The 18066-nt window shown below is 45.0% G+C and overlaps 1 protein-coding gene across 1 annotated transcript in view; it reads right to left on the reverse strand.

The window, feature by feature from the left end:
- The window catches only part of ANAPC7 (anaphase promoting complex subunit 7), a 30283-nt gene extending 12745 nt beyond the window's left edge, over positions 1 to 17538 (reverse strand). Inside the window, exons 1-6 of the mRNA XM_023202380.1 lie at positions 17335 to 17538; positions 10457 to 10643; positions 9500 to 9619; positions 3370 to 3481; positions 2599 to 2752; positions 1395 to 1537 (exon numbers count right to left, since the gene is read on the reverse strand). Of these exons, the coding sequence (XP_023058148.1) occupies positions 1395 to 1537; positions 2599 to 2752; positions 3370 to 3481; positions 9500 to 9619; positions 10457 to 10643; positions 17335 to 17537 (919 nt within the window). The 5' untranslated portion in view covers position 17538. The remainder of the gene's footprint in view (positions 1 to 1394; positions 1538 to 2598; positions 2753 to 3369; positions 3482 to 9499; positions 9620 to 10456; positions 10644 to 17334) is intronic.
- Between the last annotated feature and the right edge of the window lie 528 nt (positions 17539 to 18066).

Consider the following 18066-nt stretch of genomic DNA (forward strand, 5'->3'; position numbering starts at 1 on the left):
ACAGAGTGAGACTCCGTCTCAAAAAAAAAAAAAGATCACCGCCTCAGGCTGGGCACAGTGGCTCAGGCCTGTAATCCCAACACTTAGGGAGACTGAGGCGGGTGGATTACCTAAGGTCAGGAGCTGCAGACCATCCTGGCTAACATGGTGAAACCCCCGTCTCCTCTAAAAAAATACAAAAATTAGTTGGGTGTGTTGGCAGGCACCTATAATCCCAGCTACTCGGGAGGCTGAGGTGGGAGAGTCACTTTAACCAGGAGACGGTCGTTGCAGTAAGCCGAGATTGTGCCACTGCACTCCTGCCTGGGCGACAAGAGTGAAACTCTGTCTCAAACAAACAAGCAAACAAAAAATCACTGCCTCTCCCCAGCCCCCATTTTATTCTCACCCACATTCTATAAAAAGGGATCTATGCTCACTGTTACCTATCTCTTGCCACCATTCTCTTCCATCCCTTGTTATCCCCCTTCAGATTCCCATGAAAATTTCTCTCAAGCCAAGATTACTGCAATGCTCCTGCTGGCTCCTGGGCCTGGGTCTGAGATTCCAAGCTGCCACTGCCATTCCAAGCTGCCAGCTGCTGCCAGACTAGTATTTCTAAAACACCATTTTCATCATGGGTGCAGGCAGCTTGCAGAAGAGGAATAAGCACTTGAGGTGAGAGGGAGATCTTGTGCAAACAAATCCATCTTTCTAGATCTGTTTCCTCATCTAAATGCTTGGGATGGCCCCTTCCCAGCTCCACCATTCCCCTGGGTTAAGAGCTCACAAGACTGTTTATTGTCACAAGGCCCTGTTTTTCTGATGGCCTTTTCTGGGCCTTTACAAATAGCATATTTATCTGACCTTATTTCCCACTATTCCTGAGTACTCAACTGCCAGTGTTCCAACTGTCATCTCTTGGAGGTCCCTGTGAAGATTACCTGTCACCTGCAATCTTTTTTAAGATCAGTGATTTTTCTGTTGTTCACGCCTAATTACTGTCTTTAATCACCTTATCCCTTTCTTATTCCTTTTTAATTATACTAAGGATACGGTAAAACAAAATTCCCTAAAAGGATATTATGGTTTTAGGGATGCCATCCAAATTCTCAGTCAGGCACATCATAAATTTGTAAGTCATAAGGAGGAGCTATGACCCCCTCAAAAGAAAAAAAGCCAAATAATGATCTATGGGGAGAAGACACTTGAATTCAAGCAAAAACAACTGCTTAAATGGAATTACCTAAGCGTTAGAAACATGTGTCATGACCTAAAAAAACTAAAAGACTACTATAAGTTTTATACACTATTTCTATGAAACTTGGTATCGAGCATTCATGTTGCATATTCTCCCTATTATCTCTGATCCCCCCTACAACAGCCACTGTCTTCCTGCCCCAAGAATTACTTACCTTTTATCAGATAAGGATCCAACATCTGTGCCTGTTCAAACTTGAGGACAGAGTTTTTATTGTCTCCGGCTCTGAAGTACAGATCTGCTAAGCTTCCCAGCAGGTCCACGTTATCTCGCAATAAGGATTTTTTCTCTAGTGAACTTGAAGATATTTATTAAACACTGAACTTTTAAATCTATTATAAATCCTCTTAGTTGTTGAATCTGGATGATTGGTCATACAGATACTATTTTCTTTTGCATAAATATAAAAGTCTTCATAATAAAAAACTTTAAGCTTGTGACTTTAAAAAAAGTTATATAGGACAGGATAGCAAAAACACAGAATAAAGCAGAAATTTCTCAGTACAAACAAATAACTGTGGTGGCAGCTCTTCAGAACACAACATAAGCTACATGGTGTTAAAAGTAATGTCATTCACAAGTGACACCTATTTATTACTCAAGTAAATGACTTTGCATAACACAAGCCCAAGCCTCTTCTTGTCCTTGAACTTTATCTGAATATAAAGAAAATCCCTAGTCCCAAGAAGACAAGCCAGGTTAGATGTTGCAATAAACTAAGCTTCTGGTGAGTGCAAAATGATTTTCTTCCAAGTTGAAGAATGATACACCAAGGTCAGACATAGTGGTCACGTCTATAATCCCAGTACTTGGGAAGCCCAGGTAGGAGAATCACTTGAGCCCAGGAATTCAAGACCAGCTTGGGCAACATGGTGAAATCCCATCTCTACAAAAAAAATACAAAAATTAGCTGGGTGTGGTAGCGTGCACCTGTAGTCCCAGATACTCAGGAGGTTGAGCAGGAGGATGGTTTGAGCCCAGGAGATTGACAGGTCAAGGCTACACTGAGCTGTGACTATGCCACTGCACTCCAGCCTAGGTGAGAGAGAGAGAAACCTTGTCTCAAAAAAAAAAATTAAAAAATGACACACCAAGGTAGCCGGCTTTGCTTCGCAAGGCTTACTACCTATGCAGGCGCAGAGCTAAACTCAGTCAGATTTATATTTTTACAGGTCCCCAACAGAGATGATTACATGATTATATTTGGGACCATTCAGTATAAAAGACTAATACATCCCAGAGACTGGCTGCAGCACCAAGAGAGAAGCATCTCATTTTTCTTTTTGCTACTTCAGATACACCAGAATTCCAGACAAGCAAAGGCCTCAAAAACACTGAATTAACTTTGTGGCTCTCACCAGATGGTATTGATTGCTCTTGAGTTGTCACCGGTGTGCACAAAGGCATACGCTTTGATCCACACAGATAGCCAGTCCAAGTTAGGCACAGTTTGGATCACATTCATTGTCATGGACGCCACCTCTGCCCCTTTTACAGAAAGGGACAGCAAGCCTAAACCAACAAAAAGCAGAAGAAAGAAAGTAAGGCATGATATCTCTCTTCCACATGCAAGGAGCAACGAGCTATGTTTTTCCTCAGCTTAAACGCAACTGCTTCCCTATTCTGAGCAATGCATGACAGAAAAAACAGATTTTAGTATTTCTTTTCTTTTTGAGACAGAGTCTTGCTCTGTCCCCCTGGGATGGAATGCAGTGGCACGATCTCAGCTCACTGCAACCTCCACTTCCTGGGTTCAAGTGATACTCATGCCCCAGCCTCCTGAGAAGCTGGGACTACAGGCGTGTGCCACCAGGCCTGGCTAATTTTTGTATTTTTAGAAGAGACGGGGTTGTGTCATGTTGCCCAAGCTGGTCTCGAACTCCTGAGCTCAGGCAATCCACCCACCTCAGACTCCCAAAGTGCTAGGATTACAGGTGTGAGCCACTGTGCCTGGCCAAAAACCATGACTAAGTATTTCTTGACTGAATATGTGACAACAGGAATCCTATTAAATCACTCTCTGGAGGGGAACTTTTAAAAAATAAAGTTATTCTAATGTACAGCCAAGATTGAGAACTACTATCTTTGACAGTAAACATGCCATGAAAACAGGCAGAAAATATCTCTACCTAGAATGGCATCAAGGGCTAATGGGCACTGCCTCAGCACCTCCTTATAGCTGGTGACTGAAGGGCGCTCCTGACCAGCCTTCTTGTACAGGTTTGCCAGCATCATGTTTATCTGTATAAACACAAACAACAGATAGTAAAATAAGTGTATACTGCAAAGAAAATCTCTCACCATGAAGAAGTCCTAATTTTCATTATCAGTTATTTACTTTTTACTGGAAAATCTACCCACAACCCTGTGCAAATAAAGGGAGACTGACCCCATTCTTCAAAACAAAGAAGAAATTATTATCTTTCCTTTCCCTAGCTCCTCCCATCCCTAAGAGGAAAGTCACATTACCTTCTCACAAGGCCCAGTAATATCTGAACAAAAGACGCTGCCCTTTGGAAACTGGAACATTCATTTAAGAAATGGCAGAGAATGCTAGTTAACTTGATTCTTTCTTGATCTTAAAACAGAAGATGAACTATCTCACATAAGAAAGTGAGAAACTCCTGACATAGCTAGTTAAAAAGGATCAGATCAGTTTTTCCTAAAAAGGAAATGATACAGAAAGACAGATAAAGAAGTGTAATACTTGGCTTTTCTCTGACAATTCGACTTGTGGCTAGACTCTAGCCTAACACTTAAGGCTTTGGCCCGTAGGTACTGTCTAACTCACTAAAGTAATGCTACAAAAATCAGCTACACTATTTAAATCCTGTGAGTGCAGACAGCTGCATTTTAGCATAATTTAAATATGTAATTTCATAAAGCTAAATTAAAATAACCTACCTAACATGGAACTGGGAAAACTCAAGAAAATCTAAAAGTTCTGGCCAGACGTGGTGGGTCATGCCTGTAATCCCAGCACGTTGGAAGGCCGAGGTGGGTGGATCACAAGGTCAGGAGATCGAGATCATCCTGGTTAACATGGTGAAATCCCGTCTCTACTAAAAAACACAAAAAATTAGCTGGACGTGGTGGCGGGCGCCTGTAGTCCCAGCTACTTGGGAGGCTGAGGCAGGAGAATGATGTGAACCCAGGAAGCAGAGCTTGCAGTGAGCCGAGATCGTGCCATTGCACTCCAGACTGGGAGACAGAGCGAGACTCCGTCTCAAAAAAAAAAAAAGAAAATCTGTAAGTTCCAAAGAATGTAGAAGTTATAGGCAAGTGATAAAAGACCTTCCTAACATACACAGATAAACACAATATTCCAATTTAAAATTAGATTTTTTCTCTTTTTCTTTCTGAGACGGAGTTTCACGTTTGTCACCCAGGCTAGAGTGTGATGGCGCCATCTCGGCTCACTGCAACCTCTGCCTCCTGGGTTCATGTGATTCTCCCGCGTCAGCCTCCTGAGTAGCTGGGATTACAGCCACCCGCCACCACGCCCAGCAGACATGGGGTTTCACCATGTTGGCCAGGCTAGTCTCGAACTCCTGACCTCAGGTGATCCGCCCACCTCGGTCTCCAACGTGCTGGGATTACAGGTGTCAATCACCGTGTCTGGCAAAATTAGTAGATTTTAAACATAACAGTATTTGCTAGATCATTAATCTAAGGAAGCAGTCAATGTGAGGGCACAAAAGAAAAAAGGTCAACCCCCAATCTCTTCGTTTATCTGTGGCTTGGTATGCCAGATATTTACTAGAAAGAGTGGCTCTGAAGATAAAGAACATCTGTTGCAATTATAGACCTACATTACATAAAACAATCTAATATAGCATTAATTCACACTAATTCAAACAATGGAATAATGAAACACTAAAAATAAAACTATTTTTTACTTGGCCTCAGATTTTCCTTATTAGGCTACTATTTTGAAAATGCAAAGAAAAATACTTAAAGGAAAACTCCAGGATTGATGTCAATACTTGTAAAGAATAAAAAGTTAAATTTAAGATCCTTTCTTCACTGCTGGTTATATTAACAAACTATGACTGATGGACTATGTCTCAACAAATATCACAATTTCCTTTGAGCTACTTGACTGTCACTTTAAAAGAATGAGTTTTGAGTAATACCTAATGAAAAAGTCAGTTATTGGCCGGGCGTGGTGGCTCACGCCTCTAATCCTACCACTTTGGGAGGCCGAGGCGGGTGCATCACAAGGTCAGGAGTTCGAGACCAGCCCGGCCAATGTGGTGAAACCCTGTCTCTATTAAAATACAAAAAATTAGCCAGGTGCAGCAGCATGTGCCTGTAGTCCCAGCTACTCAGGAGGCTGACACAGGAGAATCGCTTGAACCCAGGAGGCAGAGGTTGCAGTGAGCTGAGATCATGCCATTGTACTCCAGCCTGGGCAACAGAGCGAGACTCCATCTCAAAAAAAAAAGCAAAAAAACAGTCAACTATTTTAAAATAGATCCTCACGTAAGAACATCATAAAGCCACATTCCACCAGTTATAAAAACAAGCAGTCATCATTTTCTAAAAACTGAGTAAGAAATTCTATGTTGGTATGTTTACTCTTAAAATGTGAACATTTACCAAGATTTAATAATCCAACACTGAAATTTTCCTTTAAAATGTGAGGGAATGTGTGGCGATGTTTACATTAACAGACACTCATTTAGACTTATTTTGACTCACTTCCTTGTCCTTTACACAGACTGAGAAGCCAGTTAACTCCCTAACGGACAAGAAAGAAAAACTGTAAATATTATAGGTTTATATTTGAGGCACACATCTTTGCTCCTAGCTATAAGAGCACTACAGAATGAAGGATACGTACTACTGACAAATGCAGACTTATATACAGTTGCTCTAAGAATGATGGCAATGAAAATCAAGCAGTGGATGCTATAAAGCTGAGATGCTTTGCCATTACTATTTTCCAAAAAAAAGTCCTACAAATATCCACAAGTGATTTTGAAGGAGATTATGGTATATTTCTAATAAGGTAAGGAATAGTATCCTTCAAAGTTTATAATTAAAATGGCTTCTTGGCCGGGCATGGTGGCTCACACCTATAATCCCAGCACTTTGGGAGGCCGAGGTGGGCGGATCACCTGAGGTCAGGAGATCAAGATCATCCTGGCCAACATGGTAAAACCCTGTCTCTACTAAAATGCAAAAAAGTAGCCAGGCATGGGGGCGTGCGCCTGTAGTCCCAGCTACTCGAAAGGCTGAGGTAGGGAGGTGGAGGTTGCAGTGAGCCGAGATCGTGCCACTGCACTCCAGCCTGGCGACACAGCAAGACTCCATCTCAAAAAAAAAAAAAAAAAAAAAAGCTTCTTACAAAAGGAAGATACCTTGAGTATTGCAGCAGACATTCTTCATCTGTGCAAAAAGATTATTCTTGGAGTAAGAGAAGACTTTCATAGGTTACCAGAACAGGATTTAGTATACAGCATCCAAGCTTATTATGAAAGAGGTTAATTCACAATAAACTTTCAAGTGTTTTTAATAGCAGCCAAAATCATGCTGAAGAAATAGCTTCAAAAACTCAGAAAACAGTAAATAATACCTTAATATGAGGAGGTGCTTAAACATGTTCTCATCAAGTTTGGTTACTTTTAAAGTTCAGCAAAACTTGGATGAAGCAGCACTAACTAAAATACACCAGTCCCCTACTGCTTAGATTTTGTATCTTTTAAAGGCAGGAGGATACACACGTCATTTTACCTATAAAATTCCTTATTGTTAAGCACAAGTTGCACAAAACAGTTTTTCTTTTTTTTTTTTTTGAGGCGGAGTCTCGCTCTGTCGCCCGGACTGGAGTGCAGTGGCCGGATCTCAGCTCACTGCAAGCTCTGCCTCCCGGGTTTATGCCATTCTCCTGCCTCAGCCTCCGGAGTAGCTGGGACTACAGGCGCCCGCCACCTCGCCCGGCTAGTTTTTGTATTTTTAGTAGAGACGGGGTTTCACCATGTTAGCCAGGATGGTCTCGATCTCCTGACCTCGTGATCCGCCCGTCTCAGCCTCCCAAAGTGCTGGGATTACAGGCTTGAGCCACCGCGCCCGGCACAAAACAGTTTTTCAACAAAGTGAGCAAGGCGGGACACATGATAGTATGCTTAGAATATTAAATACTGATACAGTCTCGCATTCATGAACTTATTTAGCATTTATAAAACTAACAGAAAAAATACTATTCTTCTCATTTTATAAATAAAAAAGTAGTAAAGCTCACAAACTGGTAACATGCCCAAGTTCGCACTGCACACAGCTTGTATGCCCTAAACTCAAACCAGACACCAGATACTTTGATTTTAATTAAAGGTGTTTTCTTCACTGTAATATGCTGCCAGATCAAACACAAAGACATATTCTACACATAAATAAGGATAAAAGAATCTTACAGTATTAAGTTTGAAAACAAAGGAATAAAACCACCCCCATTACCAAATGGGTACACCTATGGAAGGCAAAAAATGAAGTTCTAAAAAAGTATGTTTGCCACCTGGAAGTGTTTTGCAAATAAATCATTATTTCCTATAATAAGAAACATCAAAGGCTTCTCTGCCTATGGAGTAGCCATTCTTTATTCCTTTATTTTATTAATAAACTCACTTTCACTTAAAAACAAAAACAAACACGAAGAGGCCAGGTGCAGTGGCTCGCACCTGTAATCCCAGCAATTTGGGAGGCTAAGGTGGGAGGAAAATTTGAGCCCAGAAGTTTGAGACCAACCTGGGCAACACAGTGGAGACTATCTCTAAAAAAAAAAAAAAATATATATATATATATATATATATGCCAGGCGCGGTGGCTCATGCCTGTAATCCCAGCACTCTGGAAGGCCGAGGTGGGTAGATCACCTGAGGTCAGGAGGTCGAGACCAGCCTGACCAACATGGAGAAACCCCATCTCTACTAAAAATACAAAATTAGTCGGGCATGGTGGCGCATGTCTGTAATCCCAGCTACTCGGGAGATTGAGGCAGGAGAATCGCTTGAACCCGGGAGGCAGAGGTTGCAGTGAGCTGAGATTGCGCCACTGCACTCCGGCCTGGGCAACAAGAGCGAACCTCCCTCTAAAAAAAAAAAAAAAAAGTTGGGCACGGTGGCTCACGCCTGTAATCCTAGCACTTTAGGAGGTCGCAGCAGGCAAATCACAAAGTCAGGAGTTCAAGACCAGCCTGGCCAATATGGTGAAACACCATCTCTACCAAAAATACAAAAATTAGCCAGGAGTGGTGGTGGTGGTGGTGGGTGCCTGTAGTCCCAGCTACTCGGGAGGCTGAGGCAGGAGAATCACTTGAACCTGGGAGGTGGTGGCTGCAGTGAGCCGAGATTGCACCACTGCACTCCAGCCTGGGAGACAGAGCAAGACTCTGTCTCAAAACAAAAAAACAAAACAAAAATAAAAAATAGGCGTGGAGTGGTGTCTCACGCCTATAATCCCAGCATTTTGGGAGGCCAAAGTGGGAGGATAGCTTGAGCCCAGGTGCTTGAGACCAGCCTGGGCAACACAGTGGAAGCTTGTCTCTACCAAAAATAAAAAAAATTGGCTGGGTGCAGTGGCTCCCGCCTATAATCCCAACACTTTGGGAGGCCCAGGTAGGCGGATCACCTGAGGTCAGTTCAAGACCAGCCTGGCCAACATGGCAAAACCCCATCTCTACTAAAAATACAAAAGAATTAGACTGGTATGGTGGCAGGTGCCTGTAATCCCAGCTACTTGGGAGGCTGAGGCATGAGAATCATTTGTACTTAGGAGACGGAGGTTGCAGTGAGCCCCCATGCTATTGCACTCCAGCCTGGGCAACAAGAGCAAAACTCCATCTCAAAAAAAAAAAAAAAAATTAGCTGGGTGTGGCAGCTTGCAACTGTAATCCCAGCTATTTGGGAGGCTGAGGTGGGAGGACTGCTTAAGCCTGGGAGGTTGAAGCTGCAGTGAGCCAGAATCACACCACTGCACTTTAGCTTGGGTGACAGTGAGACTCAGCCTCAAAAAATACTAAGTTAAACATTAAAAAAAAAAAAGAAAGAAAAAACCAAAGAATAAGCATGTGTAGTATTCTCCAGCTATCATTTTCATCAGCTGAATTTTCAGGGTTCCCCACTCCATGAAGAGGAAGAAAATGAGAATTAGAATCATGGGCAAAATGTTCAGATGGACTCCTTAATGCATGAGAAAACATGGAGGGAGGGAGCAAGGTTAGGAGGGCTGAGGAGAAAAACACACAAACATTCAACTTACTTTGGGAGTTCTTTGTCTTGAAGGGATCCCATCAAGTATAGCAATGGCATCTTTATCTTGTTTTAGCATTGTGTAACATTCAGCCATTTTGTATTTCACTTCAATTTCAGATGGAAGACACTAAAAGACAATGAAAATATCTCTTCGAAACATTATTCCAACAATATGAAAGTACCTCAAAACGTTAAACACAGAGTTATCATATGACCCAGTAATTCTTTTTTTTCTTTTTTTGAGACAGGGTCTTGCTCTGTTGCCCAGGCTGCAGAGCCCAGTTGCCAGACTGGAGTCCTGCAATGCAGTGGTGCCAACATAATTTACTGCAGTCTTGAACTCCTAGTCTCAAGCGATCCTCCCACCTTGGCCTCCTCAGTACCTAGGACTACAGGTGTGTGCCACCATGCCCAGTTGTGTAAAGACAGGGGTCTCACTATGTTGCCGAGGCTAGTCTCAAACTCCTGACCTCAAGTCCTCCCACCTTAGCCTCTCAAAGTGCTTGGATTACAGGTGTGAGCCACTGTGCCTGGCCTCATCTTTTACATCTAATCAGCTATCATCTAAATCAGCGGTCCCCAACCTTTTTGACACCAGGGAGCAGTTTCATGAAAGACACTTTTTCCACAGATGGGGAGTGAGGGGGTGGTTTCAGGATGAAACTGTTCCACTTCAGATCATCAGGCATTAGTCAGATTATGATAAGGAACACACAACCTAGATCCTAGCACGTGTAGTTCACAATAGGGTTTGTGTTCCTGTGAGAATCTAATGCTACAGCTGATCTGACAGGAGGCAGAGCTCAGGCAGTAATATTCACTAACCCTCCACCCACCTCCTGCTGTGCAGCCTGGTTCCTAACAGACCAGGCACTGGGGCCTGGGGACCCCTGTTCTAAATTTTTGGAGTCTTTCTCAAAAAAAAAAAAAAAAAAAAAAAAATCACAATTCTATCTTCGATTACCTGACTTTGTGGAGTAGATGCAGAATTTCCAGTTGAAGGTCTCACTTTTGAAGTTTTACTTAGCGCTTTCTTCTGCTGTAAAGCCATGGTATACTTACTCACAGCATTCCGATATTCTTTATCATGAAAGAGAGAATCTGCATGATACACCAAAAGCTGGTACTTCTGAGATGGGGAGAATAACTCACTAGAAAACAAAGAAAGTATATCCCCTACATAGGTTATTTTGAAATTTTAGAAGGAATACTGTTGTGTCTACATAAGCCTAGGGCAAAGCCTTGTATAATGACAGCTTACAAAAGAGTCAATGTACCCTGAGTGCTCGCCCCTAAAGTAAGAAACATGAAAGTTGAAAGCTGAACTCTATGCTAATATGATAAATACATCTATTGTTCAATATAATGTTTATTTAACATTAAAGCAATGATACCTATGAATCAAATCCAGTAGGAGATAGAGAAAATATAATACATCTTTTCCTCCCTTTCAATCCAAGCTCCCCCAATTTTTTTTTTTTTTTGAAATGGATTCTCACTCTATCACCCAGGCTGGAGTGCAGCAGTGCGATCTCAGCTCACCGCAACCTCCACCTCCCAGGTTCAAGCAATTCTCCTTCCTCAGCCTCCAGAGTAGCTGAGATTATAGGCACGTGCCACCATGCCCAGCTAATTTTTGGTTTTTTTTAGTAGACACGGGGTTTCGCTATGTTGGCCAGGCTAGTCTCAAACTCCTGACCTCAAGTAATCTACCTGCGTCGGTCTCCCAAAGTGCTGGGATTACAGGCGTGAGCCACCATGCCTGGCCACCAGGCCCTTTCAACAGTTTGATATATATCTATCCACACTCTCATATTAAGACCAAGTATAGAGAAACCTCACCACTTTCAATCCTTTTTAAAAAGAGGCTGCACAGGCTGGGTGCAGCGGCTCACGCCTGTAATCCCAGCACTTTGGAAGGCCGAGGGGGACGGATATCGAGGTCAGGAGATCAAGACCATCCTGGCTGACACGGTGAAACCCCATCTCTACTAAAAAATACAAAACATTAGCCGGGGGTAGTGGCGGGCGCCTGTAGTCCCAACCATTCGGGAGGCTGAGGCAGGAGAATGGCATGAACCCAGGAGGCAGAGCTTGTAGTGAGCCAAGATCATGCCATTGCACTCCAGCCTGGGCCTGGGCAACAGAGCCAGACTCCATCTCAACAACAACAACAACAACAAAATGCTGCACAAAAAGAAGTTTGAAAAAAACTGAAAGCTCTTCAAATACTGAAGAAAGGCCGGGCGCGGTGGCTCACACCTGTTACCTCACCACTTTGGGAGGCCAAGATGGGCAGATCACGAGGTCACAAGATCAAGATTATCCTGGCCATAATGGTGAAACCCCAGCTCTACTAAAAATACAAAAATTAGCTGGGAGTGGTGGCAGGCGCCTGTAGTCCCAGCTACTCGGGAAGCTGAGGCAGGAGAATTGCTTGAACCCAGGAGGCGGAAGTTATAGTGAGCCGAGATTGCACCATTGCACTTGCACTCCAGCCTGGTGACTGAGTGAGACCCCATCTCAAAACAAAACAAAACAAAACAAAAACAAAAAAACTAAAGAAAATGCCACTATAAAAGGAGAATGGGGGGCTGGGCATAGTGGCTCAAGCCTGTAATCCCAGCACTTTGGGAGGCCGAGGCAGGCAGATCACTGAAGGCTGGGAGTTTGAGACTAGCCTGGCCAACACAGTGAAACCCCGTTTCTAGTAAAAATACAAAAATTAGCTAGGTGTGGGGGCGAGTGCCTGTAATCCCAGCTACTTGGGAGGCTGAGGCAGGAGAATGACTTGAACCCGGGAGGCACAGGTTGCGGTAAGCCAAGATCGTGCCACTGCACTCCAGCCTGGGTGACAAGTGAAACTCTGTCTCAAAAAAAAAAAAAAAAGAAAAGAAAATACAAAAATGAGCCAGGCATGGCGGTGCCCAGCTACTTAGGAGGCTAAGGCAGGACAATGGCTTGAGCCCAGGAGCCAGAAGTTGCAGTGGGCCCAGATCATGCCATTGTACACCAGCCTGGGCTATGAGGAGTGAAATCCTGTCTCAAAAAAAAAAAAAAGTAAACTTCACTAGCTTCACCAACACTAGAATTCTTACCTCCTTGAGTCTCAGGGATTTCAGGACAGTCTAAAGGAACCAATGTTTTAAAACTGTTTATTTAACCTTGAGTATTACAGTCAAGAATTACAACTGCCTAAAAGTTGATCACCATTCCTAATGAGGAGCTCATATTTTCAACCTCCAATTCCACTCCTTCCCAAATAAGAGGAAGTTTAGTGTTTTTCTTTGACAAGTAAAAGCTATAGCAGGCCGGGCATGGTGGCTCACTCCTGTTGTAATCTCAGCACTTTGTGAGCCCAAGGCAGGTGGATCACCTAAGTTCAGGACCTGACCAACATGGAGAAACCCCGTCTCTACTGAAATACAAAAAGATTAGTCGGGCATGGTGGCTCATCCCTATAATCCCAGCTACTTTGGAGGCTGAGGCAGGAAAATCGCTTGAATCTGGGAGGCAGAGGTTGCGGAGAGCCAAGATAGAGCGCCACTGCACTCCAGCCTGGGCAACAAGAGCGAAACTCTGTCTCCAACAACAAAAGAAAAAAAAAACCAAAGCTGTAGTTGCTTATAATGAAAGAACAGAAAGAGTTGAATAATTCTACCTTTTTTTTTTTTTTTTTTTTTGAGAAGGACTCTTACTCTGTCACCCAGGCTAGAGTGCAGTGGCACGATCTCTGCTCACTACAACCTCCCCCTCCTGGGTTCAAGCAATTTTCCTGCCTCAGCCTCCTGAGTAGCTGGGATTACAGGCGCCTGACACCTCATCCAGCTAATTTTTATATTTTTAGTAGAGACGAGGTTTCGCCACGTTGGCTATGGCTGGTCTCAAACTCCTGACCTCGTGATCCACCCGCCTCAGCCTCCCAAAGTGCTGGGATTACAGGCGTGAGCCACCACACCTGGCTGAGTCGAATAATTCTGTAGATAATTTCTCAACAAGCTAGGCACAGTGGCTCACGCCTGTAATCCCAACACTTTGGGAGGTTGAGGTGGGAAGACTGCTCGAGCCTAGAGTCTGATCAACATAGTGAGATCTTGTCTCTTAAAAAAAAAACAAAACAGGTATCATACGTTAGTGTTTGCAGGAGGAAGGGACAATTGGAGAGTGACTGCTAATAGACACAGGGTTTCTTTTCGTTGAGGTAATGAAAACTTTCTGGAATTAGATCATGGTGATGATCGTACAATTTTGTAAATACTCTAAAACCCACAGAATTGCATTATTGTGGCCATGCACGGTGGCTTACACCTGTAATCCTAGCTACTTAGAGGCTGAGGCAGGAGAATCACTTGAACCCGGGAGGCAAAGGTTGCAGTGAGCCAAGATCCCGCCACTGCAGTCCAGCCTGGGTGACAGAGAGAGGCTCTGTCTCATAAACAAACAAACAAACAAACAAAAAACGGCCAGGAGCGGTGGCTCATGCCTGTAATCCCAGCACTTTGGGAGGCTAAGGTGGGAGGATCACCTAAGGTCAGGAGTTCGACCAGCCTGGCCAACATGTTGAAACCCCGTCTCTACTAAAAATACGAAAATCAGCCAGGCATGGTGGTGGGCACCTGTAAACCCAGCTACTTGGAAGGCCGAGGGAAAACTGCTTGAACCCAGGAGGCGGAAGCTGCAGTGAGCCGAGATCACGCCACCGCACTCCAGCCCTGGTGACACAGCGAGACTCAGTCTCCCCCCCGAAAAAAAACAAAAAACAACAACAAGTATAGTCTAGATGACTTAAGTTCTCTTCAAACTCTGTGATTCTATGTATGTAGTGAGAACCATCTGATGCTTGGATACAAAAGTATTATTACACCCACAGAAAGCATTCAGATATTCATATAACATACATGTCTACTTACACATGCATAAGTTACCTCTGTAATGACACAGGAAAAAATAGTTATTGCCTCTGGAGAAAGGAAATGGTGGAGTGAGGTTCAAGACTCAGTGAAAGATACTGATCTGCATGCCCCTTAAGGCTTCACTGTTTGAATTTAACAGTGTCTACTGCCCTATTCCACAAGAAATTTTAAAGTATAAATCATGAAGGGCAGAACCTGAACATGTCCTGAAGCTAGGAAACTGCCAATCTAACCTGATATGAAAAAGCATGGGCTAAACTTAGTCTAGCCAGAGAATTAAACTGTTTCAAACTCTCCTGTAACATCTTTGAGAACTAAGAGCAAGTAGGGCCTAAATCTCCAAACTTGGAAACCAAGTGAAAGGTTCCAGAATAAACACAGAAGGCTGACAGAGACCAGGGCTCCTGTCAACATGAAATGGATGATGGCAAAATGATGGGTCTCACTAGTAAGGTCCAAAGCACACTAATGAGGCTGGGCTCGGTGGCTCGCGCCTGTAATTCAAGCACTTTGGGAGGCCTAAGTCATGGGGATCACTTGAGGTCAGGAGTTCGAGACAAGCCTGGTCAACATGATAAAACTCCATCTCTATTAAAAAAAAAAAAAAAAATTAGCCAGGCGTGGTGGTATTCCCTGTTACTCAGGAGACTGAGGTGGGAGGATCGCTTGAGCCTGGGAGGTGGAGGCTGTAGTGAGCCAAGATCGCACCACTGCACTCCAGCCTGGGCAACAGAGCAAGACTCTGTCTGAAAAGCAAAACAAAACAAAACACCAAAGCACACTAATGAAAATCCAATGGGCAGCAGCAGCTGCATTGTAAGCACTTAAAGGACCTTTCCCTTCTGACCTAGACCAGCTTCTATAGAAGGCCAAACACTAATACATCTACAGAGTAGAAGTTTCCATGATAATGCCATTTGGAGGTAGCAGACTGGTGGCTCAGAATGGAGACTCTCCAGTCAGAGAAGACCAGGTCCAGACATCATACTCCTCCATTTACTAGATGTGTGAACGCAGACAAGGGTATTTCACCTCCCTGAGGTTGTACTCACTTCCTCAACACACTCAATAAGCATGTGAGTACTTACTGCGCACAGCCACTGCGCTTTCAATTGGTGGGTGATGCGAAGGGTAGAAAAGTGGGAGTACCTGAGAGTCCTGGGAGTCAGAGAAGGTTCTCTAGGAGAGATGTTCAGGCTAAAACCTGAAGGAGGAGGCAGCGCTGAGATGAGGACAGTTGCAGCAGGAACAGCAAGTACAAGGGCCCAGAGTAGAGAACACGCTTGGTGCATTCAAGTAACACAAAGAGGCCAAGCGCAGTGGCTCACACCTGTAATCCCAAAATTTTGGGAGGCCGAGGTGGTGGGAACACCTGAGGTCAGGAGTTCAAGACCAGACTGGTCAATATAGTGAAACTCCGTTTCTACTAAAAGTACAGAAATTACCTGGGCGTGTGGCGCTCGCCTGTAATCCCAGCTACTTGGGAGGCTGAGGCAGGAGAATCGCTTGAATCCAGGAGGCAGAGGCTGCAGTAAGCCAAGATCATGCCACTAAACTCCAGCCTGGGCGACAGAGCAAGCCTCTGTCTCAAAAAAATAAAAATAAATAAAAAAAAACAAATAACAGAAAGAACAGCCAGAGAGGCTGGAGAGCAGTGAACACAGTAATGAGATGAAGTAGCAGAGTGGAGGGCAGATACTTCCCTTCGGAGGCCATGGGAAAGAATTTTCATGAGTGCAATAAAGGACCTTTTTTTTTAAGACTGAGTCGCGCTCTGTCGCCCAGACTGGAGTGCAGCGGCGCGATCTCGGCTCACTGCAAGCTCTGCCTCCCGGGTTCACGCCATTCTTCTGCCTCAGCCTCCCCAGTAGCTGGGACTACACCCGCCACCACGCCCGGCTAATTTTTTTGTATTTTTTTAGTAGAGACGGGGTTTCACTGTGTTAGCCAGGATGATCTCGATCTCCTGACCTCGTGATCCGCCTGCCTCGGCCTCCCAAAGTGCTAGGGTTACAGACGTGAGCCACTGCAACCGGCCATGGAAGGATTTTAAGCAGGAGACGGACATGCACTCAAGGATGGAATCAGCCCAGTGCTCCCATGAAACAAGAAAGGCGCCACGCCCACCCATTAATGGAATCTCCCGTTTCCTTTTTTTGAGACAGGCTGTGGTTGTGTCGCACACGGTAAAGGACAGTGATGCGATCACGGCTCACTGCAGCCTCGACCTCCTGGGCTCAAGCAATCCTCCTGCCTCAGCCTCCCGAGTAGCTGGGACCTCAGGCACGCACAATCACGCCCGGCCAATTGTTTAATTTTTGTTTTTCATAGAGGCAGGGTCTCCCTATGTTGCCCAGGTTAGTCTTAACTCCTGGGCTTAAGCGATCCTCCCGCCTCGGCCTCCCAAAGTGCTGGTATTAGAGGCGTGAGCCATCGCGCCCGGCCCCGTTTTCATGGGTTTCCCAAGGCGAGAAAGTGGACCCTCCTGATACACTTAATAGGGTGACCAATCTCAGATGCGGGGCTAGAGCATAAAAACCAGGAGGCTGGGTCCCTGAGCTGCAGCGAGAGAAAAAAACGTTCTCTGGAAGGAGCCGAGAGGGGAGGATTCGGCCCAGCAATGTGACAGTCGCGCTACCCCGCGACAGGTGCCTCAGAAAACCCTCGCCTGGGTCGTCCTCAGAGCCTCTGCCTTCTATTTCTCCAAGCCGCCGCTCGCCACATCCCCGCGGGGACTTGACGCCGGCACCCAGTGAACCCAACTTGCGCGCTGAAGTCTGCTCCGCTCCACTACGCCCTCGCAGACCCCGGAGCCTCCGCTGGCGCGGGAGGCCGCTCCTTCCCGCCTGTTCCCGAGTGCCCTGAGCCCCCGCTCCCAGACCACTGCCGCTTTCTCCTCAGCCCCAGGCCGCTCCCCGCCTCAACTCACGGGTTGTTATTACTCATTGTAAGTAACAAGCTGCTGAGGAGCCGCACGTTGGAGTGCAGCCCCGCGGCCGCCATGTCCCGCACGTGGTCTATCACATTCATCCTGCCCTGCAAGGCCGCGGGCAGCGGCGGCAGCACTCTCTCGAAAAGCCGGTAAGAGATCTTTAGGGAAGACTCCAAAATGGCCGCGTCGCCGGGGTCCATCGGGTCCACACGCGGCACCGCCCCCAAGCAAGAGGTAACTACTGAAGTGCCCGAATAAAAAGAAACTCGAGTCCCTGCTCCTGTCGTGGTCCCTTTCCGGTGAAATGAGTTGTTACTTTTACGCAAAAATTACGTCATCATCCTAAACTGCAAAATTTACTGAGGATTTACAATGAGACAAAAGTCAGCTTAGTAAGACTACTCGATCAATTTGAATAAGTCGGAGAGGAATTTGTGCCTCTCAGAAATTAAAATGTGTGGGCATTTACCAGAAATAAAATATAGTAAGGTGAGGAAAAGCGCTCCAACTGGAATTAAATATTCTAATCGGGCGCCAGGGACACACCTAACGGCTTTTACAGTCGCGCATGCGCACCAGGCAGGGGCCGCCGCCCCCCTGCTCAGGTGTTTTATGTTCCTGCTAAAGTCAGGCTTTGGCCCTGGATGAACTTCTTGGTTCGAAGGGCGTATTTTACCATGTAAAATGATTCCCTAAATCCGTGGAAATAAAGACTGGATCCAGGAATTA

Source organism: Piliocolobus tephrosceles, chromosome 10, assembly GCF_002776525.5.
Source record: "Piliocolobus tephrosceles isolate RC106 chromosome 10, ASM277652v3, whole genome shotgun sequence".
NCBI classification, from domain to species: domain Eukaryota; kingdom Metazoa; phylum Chordata; class Mammalia; order Primates; family Cercopithecidae; genus Piliocolobus; species Piliocolobus tephrosceles.